This window comes from Anolis carolinensis, chromosome 3 (assembly GCF_035594765.1).
Source record: "Anolis carolinensis isolate JA03-04 chromosome 3, rAnoCar3.1.pri, whole genome shotgun sequence".
In the NCBI taxonomy this organism is placed as follows: Eukaryota; Metazoa; Chordata; class Lepidosauria; order Squamata; family Dactyloidae; genus Anolis; species Anolis carolinensis.
In genome coordinates this window covers 77,416,422-77,434,490 of record NC_085843.1, presented here as the reverse complement: position 1 = coordinate 77,434,490, position 18,069 = coordinate 77,416,422, and the positions used below count along the sequence as shown (strand labels likewise).

The following is an 18,069-nucleotide window of genomic DNA, read 5'->3' as shown; positions in this document are numbered from 1 at the left end:
AACACCAGCTCTTTGGCTTAGAAATGGAGATGAGTACGAGTCGGACACGACTGCACTTAACGTCAGGGGAAACCTTTACCTAATAATGCAAAACAAAATCAGCAAAGTCCTTATTATAATCCACCAGTGAAACTCGATAGCTTCACTGTAAAGTCAAAGTTAGTCCTTCCAAAAGAGCCAAGAACCAAGCGCTGTAAACAGCAACTAAATCCAACTGGAAAGTCCCGTCATGAACAAGGGAATTGAAGTTAACAAGGCAAAGTCAGTCTCGACTCAGGAGCAAGGCAATCAAGGTATCAAGGCAAGGTCTACTTGTTAATGTGGGATTTGTGTATTGGTAGTGTTTAAATGAAATTTGTGTCTTGTCTGTATTGTATACTGATTGCATCATCCAGAGTGTACTATAGTCTGGAAAGAGTTAATTGCTAAGAAGCTGTAATGACCTTGATGTGTGGCTGGAACTGGAGAGTGTCCAGACACAAGTGTCTATGCATTACTGATTGCATCTGATCTGTTCTGTTCTGTGTTGAGACTGCCTAGAGTGAGAGTCCTGTGTCCATTGTCTGCAAGCCTGTTTGTCTTGATTATTACTGAAGTCAGTAAACCTTTATATATAGTTTTACCAACGTCTCTGATGTCTCTTCGTTCTGCGTTCCACTGATTCCATCCAACTGCTGCTGTGCTGCAAAATACTCTGACACTACTCAGGATTCGCGGCCCAGCACGGCTTGCATGAATCTGGGAACCTGGTGCAGTTTCCAGGCAGGAGACAAGACTCGGAGCTGGATACTGGAACCTCTTCTAAGGAAAGGCAAAGTTGACACTGCTATGAGGAACACAAGGGGAAACACTTTTAAGGAGATTCCAAGTCTGTGAGATTAAGGGAGTGCAGGACCCACAAAACTTCACACTTGAAACAGTCATTATCAAGCCTCAGAGCTAACCTCTTGCTTCTTCGAACCCCCTCCTTCTTGCTCCTATCTCTCGTCAGGAGCGGCCCTAGGTTTTTTCAGGTTGTTAGCCAACCTAGCCCCCCCCCCCAAATTACGCCCCCCCACCCCAAACTTACCAGTGGCGGTGGCAGGCGGCGACTGCAGCGACCATTGGGTCACTTGCCGTGGAACCAGGAAGTAGCTTGTATTTCCGTGAGATCTCGTGAGATTTCCGTGAGATTTCGTGAGATTTCCATGAGATCTCGCAGAATTCTCGCAGAATATCGTGAGAATACAAAATACTTCCTAGTTCCAATGGTTGCCGCCGCTGCCGCCACTTCGGGTGCGCCCAGGAAGGGCTGCGCCCAATGTGGGGGCTTCAGCGGCGTCAATGAAGAACCGGGTATGTCTCTCGTAAAACACTCTCTCCGATTGAAAAATCCATCTTCGTCCAACACAACACCATTTGGTGTAGTCGAGATTGCCAAGACATTGGAATGTTCTCTAATTATCGGATCCTCCTGTGTAATTATATCAGGCAGCTGCAAGGCCAAGGAGCCCCGTTCTGGGCCTGGGTCTGTAGCATAGTCTGTTTCCAAATCCAACTCTTGATGAACTATAGGCCGCGATGGCTGAGCCACAACACAACTGCCTTGTTGGTCTCAAGACTAACAGCCTTAAAAGGGTTATTTCACAAACTGAGAAAAAGTTTACACAGGACACCAGAAAGTATTGACCAGATTTTTATTATTGTTTAAACAAATTGATACGCATGTAAAAAAAGTTGGAAATGGTTGAGGAGGGGTGTATAATGATAAATGTAGATTTATCCATCAGCCCTTATGGTAGATACCTTTATTATTTTTAACATCGTAACTACAGGTACATTACATTTCAAGTTGAATAATGAGAGGCAGTCCCTATAAATTGAGTATAAGCCATGTAGATTCTTTAAATAATTAAATTTCAGAACTTATCATTTAGTAGGGGAGAACTGGAGAGAGAGAGAGAGAGACATAATGAGAAACAACATGACCATTATAACTAGAGATAGTATGCATGAGACAGGTTAACACAACACCTTGTCCTATGCATAAAATAGTGTATAGCAACATGGTGCTTAAAATGGTACTGTATAGATTGCAACTGATTAATCAGCAAACAGTTAAAGCAAAAACTTCAGATCATTAGTTGGACCTTCTATCATTAACAAAGCTGCTCATTCAAATCCACTCTTAGTTTGGCAGATAATCCCAGTTATCTAAAGAGCAAGCTCACCAAGTCTGCACTGTTTTGTCACTGACAAACTGGCCATGAGGCCCATCAGCACCAGGAGGCAAAAGAGCCAAATAAACTGGAGTCTCTGCTCCCTCCTCAGGTGATTTGGTGGCTTGGGGACCTGCCATGTCGGTCCTGACCCATCCAGGACAACAGGCATTCAGCAAGATACCATCGGCTTTCCGTATCTCATTCAGCACCCTTGCTTGAATTCTGGACAAAACCGTTACGCCGATTTTGGACACGCCATAAGCACTATTGGGCCAGCCCTCCTTCTCATATACTCCTTTCTTGGTATCTTCTACAAATTTTTCCATGAGTTTCACTAGTTCTTCTTCAGTGATGGTGTCACTCCGAAATTTCTTTTGCAGGTCTTGGCTACATTTAGAAAGTGATCGAATACTCATAACACTGGAGACGTTCACTACCCTTCCTGTGAAAAACAATAACATCACATTTCATAATTTATGCAGTTCTGCAAAACCTTAGATAAATGCTTAGGTAAATTGCACAATAGGAATAGAAATATTTATACCAATATTTCATTAAAATGCTAACATAGAAAATGAATTGTAGGAAATTTATTATTGATTTATTTACGACATTTATACCCCGCCTTTCTCTGCCTCGAAGGGGACTCAAAGTGGCTTTACAGATAGGCAACTATTCAATGTCATCAAAGAATGTACAATTAAAAAACCTTTTAAAATCGAATTATAAAATACATTAGAACTTTTAAAACATTAAAAACCATACCTTCACTATTAGCCATGCTATCCACAATCGTAATCCGGACTGTTCCAATAGTCATTGCACACAATTCCATATCTATCTATTGCACAAGTTCTCCAAAGACTAGATCACAAAGCCAAATTTTCTCTCTTTTATGGAAGGCCAGGAGGGAGGGGGCTGAATTCCACAGGGGAGGGAATTGGGAAGGGAATTCAACAGCCGAGGGGCCACTACTGAGAAGGCCCTGTCTCTTGTCCCTGCCAGTTGTGCCTGCGAAGGAGGTGGGACTGAGAACAGGGCCTCCCCAGAGGATCTTAAACTCTGAGATGGTTCATAGGGGGAGATCCGTTCAGACAGATAAGCTGGGCCAGAACTCTTTAGGGCTTTATAGGCTAAAACCAGCACTTTGAATTGTGCTCGGTAGCAGACTGGCAGCCAGTGGAGCTGACATAACAGGGGGGTTGTATGCTCCCTGTACACTGCTCCTTTTAGCAATCTGGCTGCTTCCTGTTTTACCATTTGGAGCTTCCAAACAGTCTTCAAAAGCAATCCTACGTAGAGCGTGTTGCAGTAGTCAGTCCCAAATTGTATAATATATAGTTTTAAACTCTTAAGATTTTAAATTCTAAGCTACCGTGATCCCTCCAGAAGGTGGTGCTGCTATAATTTAAACCTTCATGATGTCTGAAACTTGATCAAAGAAGGTACATTTTTCTGTTTGTGCAGAAATGTAGCTAGATGCAGCTCTAGAAATGGAGATACTGTACCTTGGCCATTGTAGAGATACATATATGATAGAAGTTTAATTGAAACAATTAAATATAACATGTGACTATAACATTAATACGGCTCTCAGATTTAAATAAACCCAGGAAATGGCCAAATGTTTCCATATTTGCCATATGGTAAGTTGTTTGTCCCCTGATCACCCTTTTGTACTGATATAAAATACAAGAGCCAATTTCAAAGCAGTATATTTTACAATGGCAGCATATTAGAATTCCATAAAATGCTATGGACAGTTTAATGAATTATCTAGTTATTAAGTTTTACTAACTATTTTGAGCCAGTAACAAATCTATAAAATAACTGCAAATGGGGAATATCTTATTAGGCCTTATGTTGTAGGGTTGCTGTTTTACTCATGAATGAAGCCAGGGGCTGTTTGTGTGCTGTGAAAGGCATCTAGCAGTAATCATTCAAAACTATGCATCACTCTTTCAAGAACTAAGAGTTTCATCCATGGATGGGTCATAGTTATAGAGAATTCAAATTGGGTTCATCTTTTTGAAAAGCCCTGTTTTTTTAATAATGGTGATAATAATAGGGGTAGGAGGAGGAATGCAATACTTACCTTTTGGTTTTATGAGTGGTAATAACTCATTACAAATATTTCTGGTAGCAAAGAAGTTTGTTTTCATGGTCACTTCTGCTTGCTTAGGAAATGGAGTAGTGTCTGCCACTTTTTTCCAGAAAGCAAAAGAAATGAAAACAACAGTATAGGGGTTACTAGAGCAAATTCATATTTCTAGATATACATGTTCTACAAATACATACACTGATGACAATTGGAGTAATCTGCTGTGACTGCAATATTAGGAAATATATCTGTGTCATACCTCAGAGATCAAACATATTTTCCATCCAATTGGCCCTTCCTCCAATCCCGCTACAGAACTTCTCTTTCTTACATTTATCACGTCTCCCAAACTTTACAGAAGCAAAGTTTTGTCTGATTCTCACAAAAAACCCCTGTATTACATTTCTAAAGTCAAAAGAAGTTGCATTGAAGATAGCATACAGCCACGGCAGTTAAAGTGGTCTCAAGCTGCACTAATTCTACAGTGCAGATGCACCCATAGTCTCTGTCATCTAATTCTAGACTCTATTGCCTTTTCTGTGTGGGAAAATTATTGCATGTTGAAATGGCCCTGAACAACTAGAGAGGACACATCTGGTCATGACATATAAAGCCGTATATGATTTAGGTCCAGACTATCTGAAAAATTGTATCTCCCTATGCAAACCTGTCACAACTCTAAGACCTACATAGGTGGTTTTTCTCAGTCTCAGAATCACTTGATGGGGTGATGAGAGGCAGTCTTCTCAGTGGCTACTTCCACTTTCTGGAACTCCCTTTTGTGGGAGGCTAGGTTGGCTACCTCCCTGCTTTTCATTCATTGGCTAGCAAAGATGTTCCCATTTAAGCATGCTTTTGATATGAAAACATTATAGCTTTTTATGGGGTTATTTTATTTCCTAAAATTGTCTATGTTTTTAAACATGTTTTTATACTATTTTATGTGCTTTTAGTTTTTTTAAATATACTATTATGAATATTTCTAATTGTTTTGAAAGACACCTTGGGTCCCACTCTGGAAGAAAGATGGTATACAAATGCAACAAATAATAAAATAAATCTTTTCAGGAGAATTGTTTGCTTTACCTTTGAATGCAATCCCTGCATTGTTAATTAACACATTTAAGCCACCATATTTTTGCTTCAGGAAATCACGGAGGGTTCGAATACTCTGGATATCATTGATATCCAGCTGGTGGAAAAGTGGTTTCAGTCCTTCCTTCTGGAGCTCTGCCACTGCCGTCTTGCCTCGTTCGATGTCCCGGGACGTCAGGTACACATCCCCAGAGAACTGCTTGCACAGAGCCCGCACTATGGCCAGCCCAATACCTTTGTTGGACCCGGTCACCACAGCAACTGCAGTACTGGACATTCTCTCTGCAAAGTAAAAAAAATACAAAATAAAATCATGTAATAAGGCACCTTAGAACAATTCCCTATACACACACATCCTACCCCAGAGAACCAAACATAATTTTGGATATTAAATATATCATATCATATCATTCTGAAGCTTCACAACACATGTTTACATTATTGTGGCTTCAAAAATACTGTTCTTATATATGTAATTCCTAAATGGTAATCATGCCACTTAATTAGATCAATGAATCATTTCATGGGAAAAGAAATTTCAAGATATATCAAGGCTAAAAATTTACAAGATAAAGATCTTGCCCAAGTTCTTATTCTTGTTCCAAACCCTTCCGGTGAATATCCCTATCAATTTGTTGAAGAAATGGGATAACTCTTTCAAAAAATGGGTAGTGGGAGGAAACAAAAACAGAATTGCTAACTTCTTATATTATAGTAAACAAGAATTGGGTGGATGGGGGGCTCCCTCATTGTGAATATACTATGAGGCAAGTCAACTAGCCAGGTTACTAGAATTCGAATTGGAAGGGTCAAAAAAATGGGTGCAAATAGAAAAGGAAGCAAATAATTGGCAAAAGGGAACGTCAATGGGAGAGAGAATAGATAGAAAAGACCTAAAGAACATAAAAGCAGGCCCTTGCTTAACAATGTTGTCAATCTGGAAAAAATGGCAAACTAAATTACAAATAAATAAAATAAATAAAATTGACCCTTTCCCATTAGAAACATTGGAAAATAAGGACAAGACATTTAGGAATATAATTAAGGCACTGAAGGAAAATGGTATTAAAAGGATTGGGGACCTTATGGACCCCAATAGAGAAATATTAAAGTGGGATAAAATAAAAGATAAATGTGGCCAAGGGAACTGGATAGCATGGTTAGGCCTGTCCAGTAAATTCCAGGCCATGAAAAGAAGAGAAGCAGGTGAAACCCCCCTGGATAGAATAATTAGAAAGAAATTAGAAATAGATAAAGGAATGACTGGGCCATGATATGATGAACTAATTACCTTAACTTATAATATGAAAGCAACACTTACAGAGATCTGGAAACAGGAAAAAAACTTTACTGAGAAACTAATCGGGTCTTGGATCGATAATATTCATAAAATTAATCATATAAGGATCAAAGAAACACAAAGGAAAATAATCTCAAAATGGTATAGAACCCCCTCCAATTAGCTCATATAACGGGAAGTACAGTAGAGTCTCACTTATCCAAGCTAAACGGGCCGGCAGAAGCTTGGATAAGCGAATATCTTGGATAATAAGGAGGGATTAAGGAAAAGCCTATTAAACATCAAATTAGGTTATGATTTTACAAATTAAGCACCAAAACATCATGTTATACAACAAATTTGACAGAAAAAGTAATTCAGTATGCAGTAATGTTATGTTGTAATTACTGTATTTACGAATTTAGCACCAAAATATCATGATATATTGAAAACATTGACTACAAAAATGGCTTGGATTATCCAGAGGCTTGGATAAGCGAGGCTTGGATAAGTGAGACTCTACTGTACCTTGAACAAATGTTGGCACAAATGTGGGGGAATAGGCTCATTCTCCCACATGTGGTGGGACTGTAGAAAAATTCAAATCTTTTATAGTAAAATGAGAAAAGAAATGGAAGAAATAATAGGGAAAGAATTAATATGGGACAAAGCCAGATTTATGTCCCTCACAATAAAGGTAAGGGACGATAACAATAATTGGACCGAGATTCTAAAATATATGACAGCCGCAATACAAGCCACAATAGCCCAAGGATGGAGGGATGAGACAAAATGGGATGTAGAAACAGGGTGGTCTTATATATCAGAATATATAATTAATGATTTCATTAATCAAAGGAAAAGAAAATATACAAATAGTCTAAAAGAACCTGACTGGTTCAGGAAATGGTCAGTCCTAATTAACAAAATAGATGGAGACAAAAGATACACCACCTTGAATTAGGCGTTCCACACAGTTAAAATGATACAATGATAATATATTGAATTGCTGTTCCAGGGGGGAGGGGGAACGGGGGAGGGTAGGGGGGTGAGTGTTACATTCCAAAGTTACTTTTAGTATTATGTATATTGAAATAAGACATGCATCGCTAAAATTTTGTTAATTGTTGGAATGTAAAAAAATTTAAAAAAGAAAAAAGAAAAAAAGATATTTAATATCTAAAAACAACAACAAAACACCAATCTGACGGTACAGTATTTTAAACCTGATTTGTGTGCTACGCAAATAAAGTGGTAACCTAAGTGGATATATTGCATACATACAGATATATATTTACATTCTATCTACAGAGTGAAGGAAACTCTTTATTTAGATCAAATGGTTTGCATACAGACTATTTCTTTGGAGTCACTTCAAGTTGTTCGTGATAGCCCTCCCCTCCCATTGCACTTGAACAAGTGGCACTGGCTGTGAAAAACAACAGCAACTTAATGGACATTATTTTATTTACATTAACAGCGAGTTACATGTTTTGTTTGAATAACTAACCTATTATAGAAATTTTATTAAATGTTATTTTGATTTTTTGTAAAGAAAACATTGTGCCAAAATGTCCTGTAAGTTAATTTTCTGTTAAGTTCTGCACTTGGGAGAAAGGATTTTGTGCTTCCTTGAAGTTGTCTTTTGCTATTTCTCCCCATGCCTCTTGAATTTTTATTGCCAATTTTCCAGTTAGAACAGTCTGCCAAACCCTGTTCAACCAGTTTTGGAGAGATAATCCTTCAGTATTTTCCCCAAGATCTTGAGATTTTAGCTCTAGCAGCTCCAGTCTTTGGTGTCTGACATAACTGAATTTAGATGTTTATGTGACAAGTCTGCCTTTCCCCCATCAAAAACCAACAATATTACCAAAGATAATTAGAAAACAATAATTTGTTTTATCATTTGATTTAATTAAGAATATTGTTCCAAAACATCATTATATTTTAGGAAAAGACCCAAATGTGAAAAGAGCAAGTGTCCGATGCCGCCTCTGAACTATTTTCATTGCTAAGTCCTACAGGGTAACAATGATGAAGCATAACTCACCTAGCTTCCTGTAGAACGTTCAAAAGAAGCAAGTAGATTCCACCAAAGAACGAGAGCAGAAATCTTAGGTTGGCTGTTGATTTTATGTGCTCTGCTGCGCTTGCTCTGTGTAGAGCAGAGGTTGAGACCCGCCTTTCCTGGCAACGTTACAGAGCTCCAGGGAGAAAATATTCACTGCAGCCAGAGGGAGAAGCTTAAATAAAGGAGAACAGAGTGGAAGGGAGGGCGAGGGAAGCAGGGGAAGAGTGATTATATAAAGGTCTGGTGCTGCTTGCTTTTCTTTAGAGAGTTAGCTCTGTTCCATGTCTCTTTGAGAAAGAGTGTGAATGTTATCTAAGAAAAATGGGAGGCTAGCACTGCAACCTATCTATTGCACCATTGGCAGCACCAGCCACAGCTTTTCAGGGTGTTCCTTGTTCCCTGATAAAGAAGATTGCAACTGAAGTTCTAAAGTACATTATAGCAGACTGCGTGTTTTTCATTTAAGGCCATGACTTGGAGAAATGGGGAAAAGGCATATTTAAGAACGCAGCCCATTCAGCAATCATTTTACTACTGTAAAGAATTGTATACACAATCTGCTTTGAAGATGATTCAAATGTATCAATTAGTTCCAAATAGGTTGGCTGGAGTAGTTACTGGCAATAGTTGATATGATCCCATTATGGTAATCTTTTTCCATCTACACTGTTTGTTTCCAGGAGACATAATTTTATTATGCAATTGTATATAATGGGACTTGAGAATCCACTGATTTTGAGGTTCATGGGGGGAGGTCTTGTAACCAAAGCTTACCAAGGGCCCACTGTACTTTGCAAGATATAACTCAAATGGCAATTTCTGTACTTTTTTGCCACTCTGTTACTTGAAAACTGATTTGTGTGATATTGTGGTATATATACATAAAAGTCTTGGCTTTGCTTCATTGATTTGCTTTAAACAAAATCATCCACGGAAGTCAACACAATTTTCTAGTTTGGCATTTTTCTTTAAAGCTTGTTTCATGTCTTTGCCTGTAAACACATATAAGCATATTCTGTTAAGTACTTTCTGGACTCTGTGACCAGTTTTCTAGACAAGGAATTACTTTTCAGGAGAACATGGTAGGGAGCCATCCCACTATCTCCGGCAGCCCCACATGGAGGGTGGCAGAGAGAGGGGGAAAAGAAGGAAGTTCAATAAAGCTAATAGTTGGATCCTTTCACAATTTTGTTACATTTTTTGTTACCTAGCAGAGTCAAGCATAATATTTGTATTTAAATAATAGGTTTCAGGTGAGGAGTTAATCTGTCAGTTTTTTTAGTGACTCACTATGACTCAGCATTCTTACGCTCCACTTATGCAATGTTTAATATGTGACATTTTCTTCACACTAAAATTCTCCCACGTTTTCACAGTGCTTTCGGAGTGGCAGTATTTCCCTTTTATGAGAAAAAAGGTTCCAGGTTATTCTTTCAAAAAATAACATGATACTATTAAGTGGCTAATACTCTCACTTTTTGATTTTCAGGTACAAAAGATAGCAATGGTATTCTCAAGAAACCCAAACTATGCAAGTCACAAAAGAAATATTACAATGTTCTGGGTGGCTATTTAGGGAAGCACAAGGTCTGTATTATATAGCTTGCCATTTTATAGCATCTTAATCTTCAAAATGAGACATTATCAGACACAGAAGAATAATCATATGCACAGAAACGTTTTTGGTGAAAGTTTTTAATACTGATCAAAAAGAGTTGTATTCAGAAATATCAGCTCAAATTTCATGTGTACAGATTTTGGGAGACTCTTCCTTCAAGGTGTATCTCTTCTGCCTTAAAAAAAAGCAAATGCAATTTACTACAATGCATAATCCTATTCTTCTTCCCTTGAAAGTGAATTGCTATAAAATGAAATGTGCATCTTCAGAGACTGTGTGCTAACCTTTGCCCCAAAGCAAGCTTGGTTTGATTGGTTAATAATTGTTTTATTTACTGCTTCAAAGGGTGCTGATTTTGCTGTACAACTGCAGTAGCTTAATGCTTGCATTCCAGAAAACAGATGTGTCCAAACATAAATCCTTCTAATGCTTGTTGAAACAGAACGCCTTTACCAGTCAATAGAAAGCAACCACTGAAAAAAAACATGAAAAAGCCATGCAGACACATTGCATATGTCTTCCAGGAGTGAATGATTTTACAAAATCATAGTAATAACAAAGAACCGAGTTAGGTGCCCAAAACTAGGGAAGGGAAAGCATCTTAAAGGCCAGCATTTCTAGCTACATGGAACAAAACATGACAGGACATACAGGCACTTCTGTCTGGATTGCTATTGTTAGATCAAGCCAAATGTTTCCAATCTCCAGTGTGTACCTCCAGAAATGTGAGGGAACAGTTACCATTTCTGTACTGTCTTTTCACTGACATATTGGCCATGAGGGCCATCAGCACCAGGAGGCAAAAGGGCCAAATAAACTGGAGTCTCGGCTCCTTCATCTGGCGATTTGGTGGCTCTGGGACCAGCCATGTCGGTCCTGACCCATCCAGGGCAGCAGGCGTTCAGCAGGATACCATCGCCTTTCCGTGTCTCATTCAGCACCCTTGCTTGAATTCTGGACAAAACTGTCACTCCAGTTTTGGACACACCATAAGCATGATTTGACCAGCCCTCCTTCTCATGCACTCCCTTCTTGGTGTCTTCTACAAACTTTTCCATGAGTTTCACTAGCTCTTCTTCAGTGATGGTGTCACTCCGAAACTTCTTCTGCAGATCTTGGCTGCAGTTGGCCAATGCTGAAGCACCACACATGCTAGACACATTCACCACTCTGGCTGCAGAAAAGGATTGTGGGGCAGAAACAATGTCTAAGTTAAAGTGACTAATTACATTAATTTATAATTTATTTATGGCACTCTTTCTGTCACTTTCGCCCAAGGCAGTTTACATGAAACATAACTGTATTAAAACAAGTTAAAAATATTCTTATACTTCTATAAAATTAACCCAAACAGCTAAAATGATCAATCTGAAATCAATAGCATTTAAAAGTCCTACACATTTTATGTGAAGGCATGCTGGAATAAATTGTTATAAACCAGTAACATCACTACCTCTTTAAACGTTTTAGCCAAGGTGGTGGGTGCACTGGAGGCTGGAGGAAGGGTACAGTGTGGGTGGTACGCTGTCTATGTATGTGTATGTGTATATGTGTATTGTAGGTATATTACAATAAATTATTTAATACATTTTTTAAAAAAAGTTTTAGATATCATCTTATGCAAAGTCAGACTGCAATAAACCCGGGGATTACCTGTATATGAATTATATATTAATTGGTGAAATTTAAAACTCTTATCTGCATTTCGGAATTGCAACAATAGTGATAAAATGTTTTCTATTTTACAGCACTATTCTCATTTAAGAAGTATTTATAATAACAGTCGTACAACTGCGGAACCCATAGCCATAGCCTCACTTATCTGTGCTCAGAGATAATGGTCTCTCTGGGAATTTGCTAAGTCCTCCAAGTGATTCTATGAAATGCTTCCCCTAGAAATTTAGAAAATTCCTAGAGGATACCTCTCTAGAAATATCCCCTCCAAAGCAACTATTGCATGCTACAAAATCAAGTAATTTAATGGTGTTCAGTTGTATCCAAGGTTTCCGTTAATCACAGTCTGGCTAGGAACATATATCCTCAGTGATATGGTGGATTACAGTATTGAAATTATTTCTCTGGGCTAGTCACTACCATGCAAGTGGAGTTTAGTTCATGCACACTCGCCCTCCAGCGAGTATATTCTTTAAGCAACTAATTAACATGCTAACTTGGAAATAATTTCCAAGGATGCTTTAGTTTTATGCTACTTTGGATCCCAAGACTAATGGTTTCTAAATTTCAGGTTTCAGGACATAACTGTCACTAGCACTGCTGCATGACCAATTGTAATGCTTTTTTCTAACCTCAACTGGTTAAGTGTGACTTCCCTGGTGTGAAGTTACACTAATCTAGGGAAGGCAAGCTTTCTAGGCCACGAGTCAGTCAGGGCAGCTGAAATCACCTACCCTGTCTCATGGAAGAGGGATATACACCTGTTCAGGAGTTGTCATCATCGTAAAGTGCTTCCTGTACTACATTTCTTCTATCACTGGGTGGTTGTCACTTTAAGAGCACAACTGAGCATCCCCTTAGGCTGAGAATCTTGGCCTGCCCCATGGCTTCACTACTGAATGACAGAGCTTGAGCAATGTTTAAGCCTCTGAAGTTCTTCATCCTAATTACATCTCTTTGAACCTGACCTTTCCCAAGAAGGGATTTCATTTCCCATTCCGTGTTTTGTAAATCATTACCTAGTAGTCCTATCAAAGAGAAGCTGGACTATTTAGAATATCAAATAATATTCTGTTGCTCTAGATGTCGTGTGCATTTTAGGAGAACAAAGGACAGAATGGTAGCTACCGCAGTCACCCTTTCATTTTCTACCTGCTCTGCATCTGCCCTACATTTTATTAGTGCTACTGGTACTAATTAGCTCTGCCTGGTGTACAATAAACAAGTTCTGGAGCTGAAAGAATCTTATCAAGTCATGGCTCCAACCTTCACTCTGCTTTTATGGACTGTGTTTTGCCGTTCAGAAGATTTCACCTCTCTTTCTATTCCTGTGAAAATTGGATTTTGAAAATTTTGGGTTGTTGTGGAAACAAGGATTGGTGATAAAGCTTCAGTAAAGATGCTTTTTCCCCATGAAACTCTTACAGGGGTAAATTTCCTTTATTTTCCTGTTGTCTCATCCTTGTTGTGACTAGGAGTCAGATGTAACTGTTAGTTTAAAATAGAAGTTGAATAGAACTCAGGGACTGCCTATACCAGTTATGGGCAAACTTCAGCCCTCCAGGTGTTTTGGACTTCAACTCCCAGAATTCTTAACAGCCGGTAGGCTGTTAGGAATTGTGAGAGTTGAAGTCCAAAACACCTGGAGGGCCGAAGTTTGCCCATGCCTGACCTATACTATATTCAGATTTCTGATGCTATGGCTTGCAAGAAAGGGAGGATATGAGTCAAACAAACAAATTACTATTACTATTATTATTATTTATACCCCGCTTTATCTCTCCTGAAGGAGATTCAGCTTGGCTTACTATTAAAAGTATGACCACATAATTTAAAATATGTAAATATGCAAACATTAAAACAGAATTAAACATAACAGTATCAAAATGTACAGCTAAAATCCATTTAAACATATTTGAAGCTAAAAATCATAGCACTCTCAAATAAATAAATGTTATCATTTGCTCTACTAACTATTAGAAATATTTCAATGAAAAGACTTAATTTTGGGCAGCTTTCCAATAGCACAATTTTTCAAGGTCAGCTCACTGTGCTGCACTTACCATTAGGTTTCAGCAGAGGTAACAGCTCTGTGCAAACATCCCTGGTGGCAAAAAAATTTGTTCTCAGAGTGACTTCTGCTTGTGTAGCAAATGGAGTCGTGTCTGCACCTTTTCCCCAGATGGGAGGAAGAAAGCAAGCAAAAGTTGGCAAAGACAATGCACAGGTACTAATACTGGGAAAAAAACTGTCATAGTTTCTTCATTACCTTTATTTTCAGTTGAAGCTAGGGTGTATTTATAGAAAAAGGTGGCATACGAAAAAGACATAAAAGTAAAAATATATCACAAAAATAGAAAATTATCCCTCAAATAATGGACTGGAAAGATGATCCCAGAAAAGATCTAACTAGAAAGTATCTCCTATCAGAGACAAGAACAGAAATGATGTCAAAACATGGCTTCCATTGAGTAGTATTGGGGAATTACTGTAAGACAATGGTTTTCAACCTGTGGGTCCCCAGATGATTTGGCCTTCAACTTCCAGAAATCCTGGGAGTTGTGAGCCAAAACCTGGGGATCCACAGGCTGAGAGCCACTGCTATAAGAGGTAGTAAGAAAGTCTAAAATCCTAAAACTAACAACTCGCATTCACCTGTTACTATCTAACATTAAGATTATAAAAGAAAATGTCTTCAGACAGCATTTTACCTTTGAAGGCAATCCCTGCATTGTTGATTAGCACATTCAGTCCCCCGTATTTCTCCTTCAGGAAGTCACGGAGGGTTCGGATACTTTGGAGATCGGTGATGTTCAGCTGATGGAAGAGCGGCTTCAGTCCCTCTCCCTGCAGCTTTGCCACTGCGGCCTTGCCCCGTCCGATGTCCCGGGACGTCAGGTACACATCCCCAGAGAACTGCTTGCACAGAGCCCGCACTATGGCCAGCCCAATGCCTTTGTTGGATCCGGTCACTACAGCAACTGGAGTACTTGACATTCTCTATAAAATTTAAAATGATATGATAATGTGGTTATAGTGCACATAAAACTCTCACTGATGACTTACATCAGATCAAACATTGTTTCTGCATGTTCTATTGTCTCTATGACAACGCCTAGGAATAAGAAGAAATATTTTTCTAAGAAATGGTTGTATTGTACTTGGTGTAGTGGTGTTGTGGTTTGAGTGTCGGACCAGGACACTGGGAGACCAAGGTGCGAATGCTCACTTGGCCATGGAAACTGCCTGGGTGACCTTAGCCAAGCCACACTCTCTCAGCCTCAGAGGAGAGCAAAGCCAAACCATCTCTGCAATTATTGAATATTTAAAATGCAACCAATTTTCAATATTTTGTGTTTTACTTTTAAATATTATTTACCACAGTCTGTGCAGCCATTTTATCTCTTCTATGTAACATTGTGTGTGTGTGGGGAGGTGATATAGAGTAAAAACAGCAAATAAAGATGGGTGTGTTACAAATGTAGGTGTTGTCTGGAACAGCCTAATTCCATGAAAGAGGAATAAGGACACTGCACAATGAGTATTTTTTTCTGGAATAACTCTCAGTTATTTTTCTGGATTGCAACTGTCTCAAAAACGGTGTTGTGAGGATTAGCTCTAACCCGCATAATGAAAAGAACATACAGTAGAGTCTCACTTATCCAACACTCGCTTATCCAACGTTCTGGATTATCCAACGCATTTTTGAAATCAATGTTTTCAATATATCGTGATATTTTGGTGCTAAATTTGTAAATACAGTAATTACAACATAACATTATTGCATATTGAACTACTTTTTCTGTCAAATTTGTTGTATAACATGATGTTTTGGTGCTTGATTTGTAAAATCATAACCTATTTTGATGTTTAATAGGCTTTTTCTTAATCTCTCCTTATTATCCAACATATTCGCTTATCCAACATTCTGCCGGCCTGTTTATGTTGGATAAGTGAGACTCTACTGTATTGTTCAAATATTCAATGGCAGGCAACCAGAATTATGCCATGATATATAAAACAATGTTACTGTTGTCTAACGCTCAGGCAGTCAAAATATGTTTACAATACACAGCAGCAGGTTAAAAATAACTTTAATTTCCTACTTTATGGAGTCCTAGGATTCACAGTTTGAAGAGGTATAAAATTATCTTTAATCAGGTTCCAAATCTCTCTTGTAGCACTGAATTATAAATACCTCTTCAACTTACAAACCCCATGATATTGCATTGACAGAAATGAACGTGATGATAAGCAGAAGGTGAAATCAGAAATCTCTTTTTAAAAACAATAACACATAAACCTAAAGAGGAGTTAACCGTTACTAATTTGCAAGTAACTGATAAATTTGAAATCTTACTCAAAAGTTCCAGGAAATGCACATGCAATGTGCTTTGCACATTAATAACACTACATTTATTATTATTATTGGGTTCCTGTGAGTTGTCTGGGCTGTATGGCCATGTTCCAGAAGCATTCTCTCCTGATATTTCACCTTCATTTATGGCAGGCACTCTCAAAGGTTATGGGATCTGTTGGAAACTAGGCAAGTGAGGTTTATATATCTGTGGAATAATGTCCAGGGTGGGAGAAAGAACTCTTTGTCTGTTTGAGGCAGGTGTGAATGTTGCAACTGGCAACTTTGATTAGCACTGAATGGCCTTGCAGCTTCAAAGCCTGGTTGCTTCCTGCCTGGGGGAATCCTTTGTTGGGAGGTGTTGGCTGGCCCTGATTGAGTCATGTCCGGAATTCCCCTGTTTTTGGGTGCTGTTCTTTATTTACTGTCCTGATTTTAGAGTTTTTGAATACTAGTAGCCATATTTTGTTCATTTTCATTGCTTCTTCCTTTCTGTTGAAATTGTCCACATGCTTGTGGATTTCAATGGCTTCTCTGTGTAGTCTGACATGGTGGTTGTTAGGGTGATCCAGCATTTCTGTCTTCTCAAATAATATGCTGCGCCCAGGTTGTTTTTATTATCATTATCATTATTATTATTAATTCATATTGTTATTAATAAAAACCACTCCTCTTTGTCTTTTATTTATATACTGGCATCTTCTGAGCTGTATGGCCATGTTCCAGAAGCATTCTCTCCTGATATTTCACCTGTATCTATGGCAGGCATTCTCAAAGGTTATGAGATCTAGGCAAGTGGGGTTTATATATCTGTGCAATGCTCAGGGTGGGATAAAGAACTCTTGTCTGTTTGAGGCAGGTATGAATGTTGCAACTGGCAACTTTGATTAGCACTGAATGACCTTGCAGCTTCAAAGCCTGGTTGCTTCCTGCCTGGGAAAATTCTTTGTTGGGAGGTGTTAACCGGCCCTGATTGTTTCTTCTCTGGAATTCCCTTGTCTTCTGAGTGTTCTTTATTTACTACCCTGATTTTAGAGTTTTTAAATACTGGTTGCCAGATTTTGTTCATTTTCGTTGTTTCCTCCATTCTGTTGAAATTGTCCACATTTAAAACTCTACAATCTGGACAGTAAATAAAGAACAACACCCAGAAGACAGGGGAATTCCAGAGAAGCAACAATCTACCTAACATCTCTCAACAAAGGATTCCCCTAGGCAAGAAGCATGGCCACACAGCCCGGAAAACTCACACCAACCCAATCTAAAATATGCACATACAGAGGGAAGGAGGAATAGCAAACCACAAAGCAATTGCAAAACAACCAGATTAAATGCAAACTGGAAAAGACTAAGTATGCAAACAGATAGCAATGTAATTTACCGTTGTCTAACGATAAATATATATGTATAATTGGAAGAGGGGGAGGAAGAAAATATTATTTTAAATGTCAAGCGACAAACCTCTAATTTTTAAAATGTTGGGACTCACTTCCAAGGCTTTGCAAACAACGCCTCCTCCCAAATGTGACGTCACGGGGGGCGAGGCCACAATGTTTTTCCTCTCTGGGGCCAATGGGAAGCGGGTTTCATTCAAACTTTTCTCCCGCTGCAAAGACCATTGGCTGCGATGTGGAATTCGCCACCCGCCTCTTCCTCTTCCGTGGGATCCGAGA

At 38.7% G+C, this 18,069-nt stretch overlaps 2 protein-coding genes across 3 annotated transcripts; both read right to left on the bottom strand.

The window, feature by feature from the left end:
* Window positions 1-1,662: 1,662 nt before the first annotated feature.
* Window positions 1,663-9,009, bottom strand: LOC100567688 (carbonyl reductase [NADPH] 1). Its single transcript, XM_003229758.4, has 4 exons — window positions 8,727-9,009; window positions 5,389-5,679; window positions 4,297-4,404; window positions 1,663-2,643 (listed from the first exon to the last, which is right to left on the bottom strand). Exons 2-4 carry the CDS (start codon window positions 5,672-5,674, stop codon window positions 2,207-2,209), a joined length of 831 nt encoding a protein of 276 aa, XP_003229806.3. The 5' UTR covers window positions 5,675-5,679; window positions 8,727-9,009; the 3' UTR covers window positions 1,663-2,206.
* Window positions 9,010-10,426: 1,417 nt separating this feature from the next.
* On the bottom strand, window positions 10,427-18,027 carry LOC100568150 (carbonyl reductase [NADPH] 1). 2 transcript variants are annotated; one of them, XM_008123985.3, is made up of 4 exons: window positions 17,886-18,027; window positions 14,751-15,039; window positions 14,103-14,210; window positions 10,427-11,539 (listed from the first exon to the last, which is right to left on the bottom strand). In XM_008123985.3, exons 2-4 carry the CDS (start codon window positions 15,034-15,036, stop codon window positions 11,103-11,105), a joined length of 831 nt encoding a protein of 276 aa, XP_008122192.2. In that variant the 5' UTR covers window positions 15,037-15,039; window positions 17,886-18,027; the 3' UTR covers window positions 10,427-11,102. The 2 variants fall into 2 exon arrangements, with proteins under 2 accessions (XP_008122192.2, XP_003229809.2); XM_003229761.4 differs by having other exon boundaries at window positions 17,858-17,964.
* Between the last annotated feature and the right edge of the window lie 42 nt (window positions 18,028-18,069).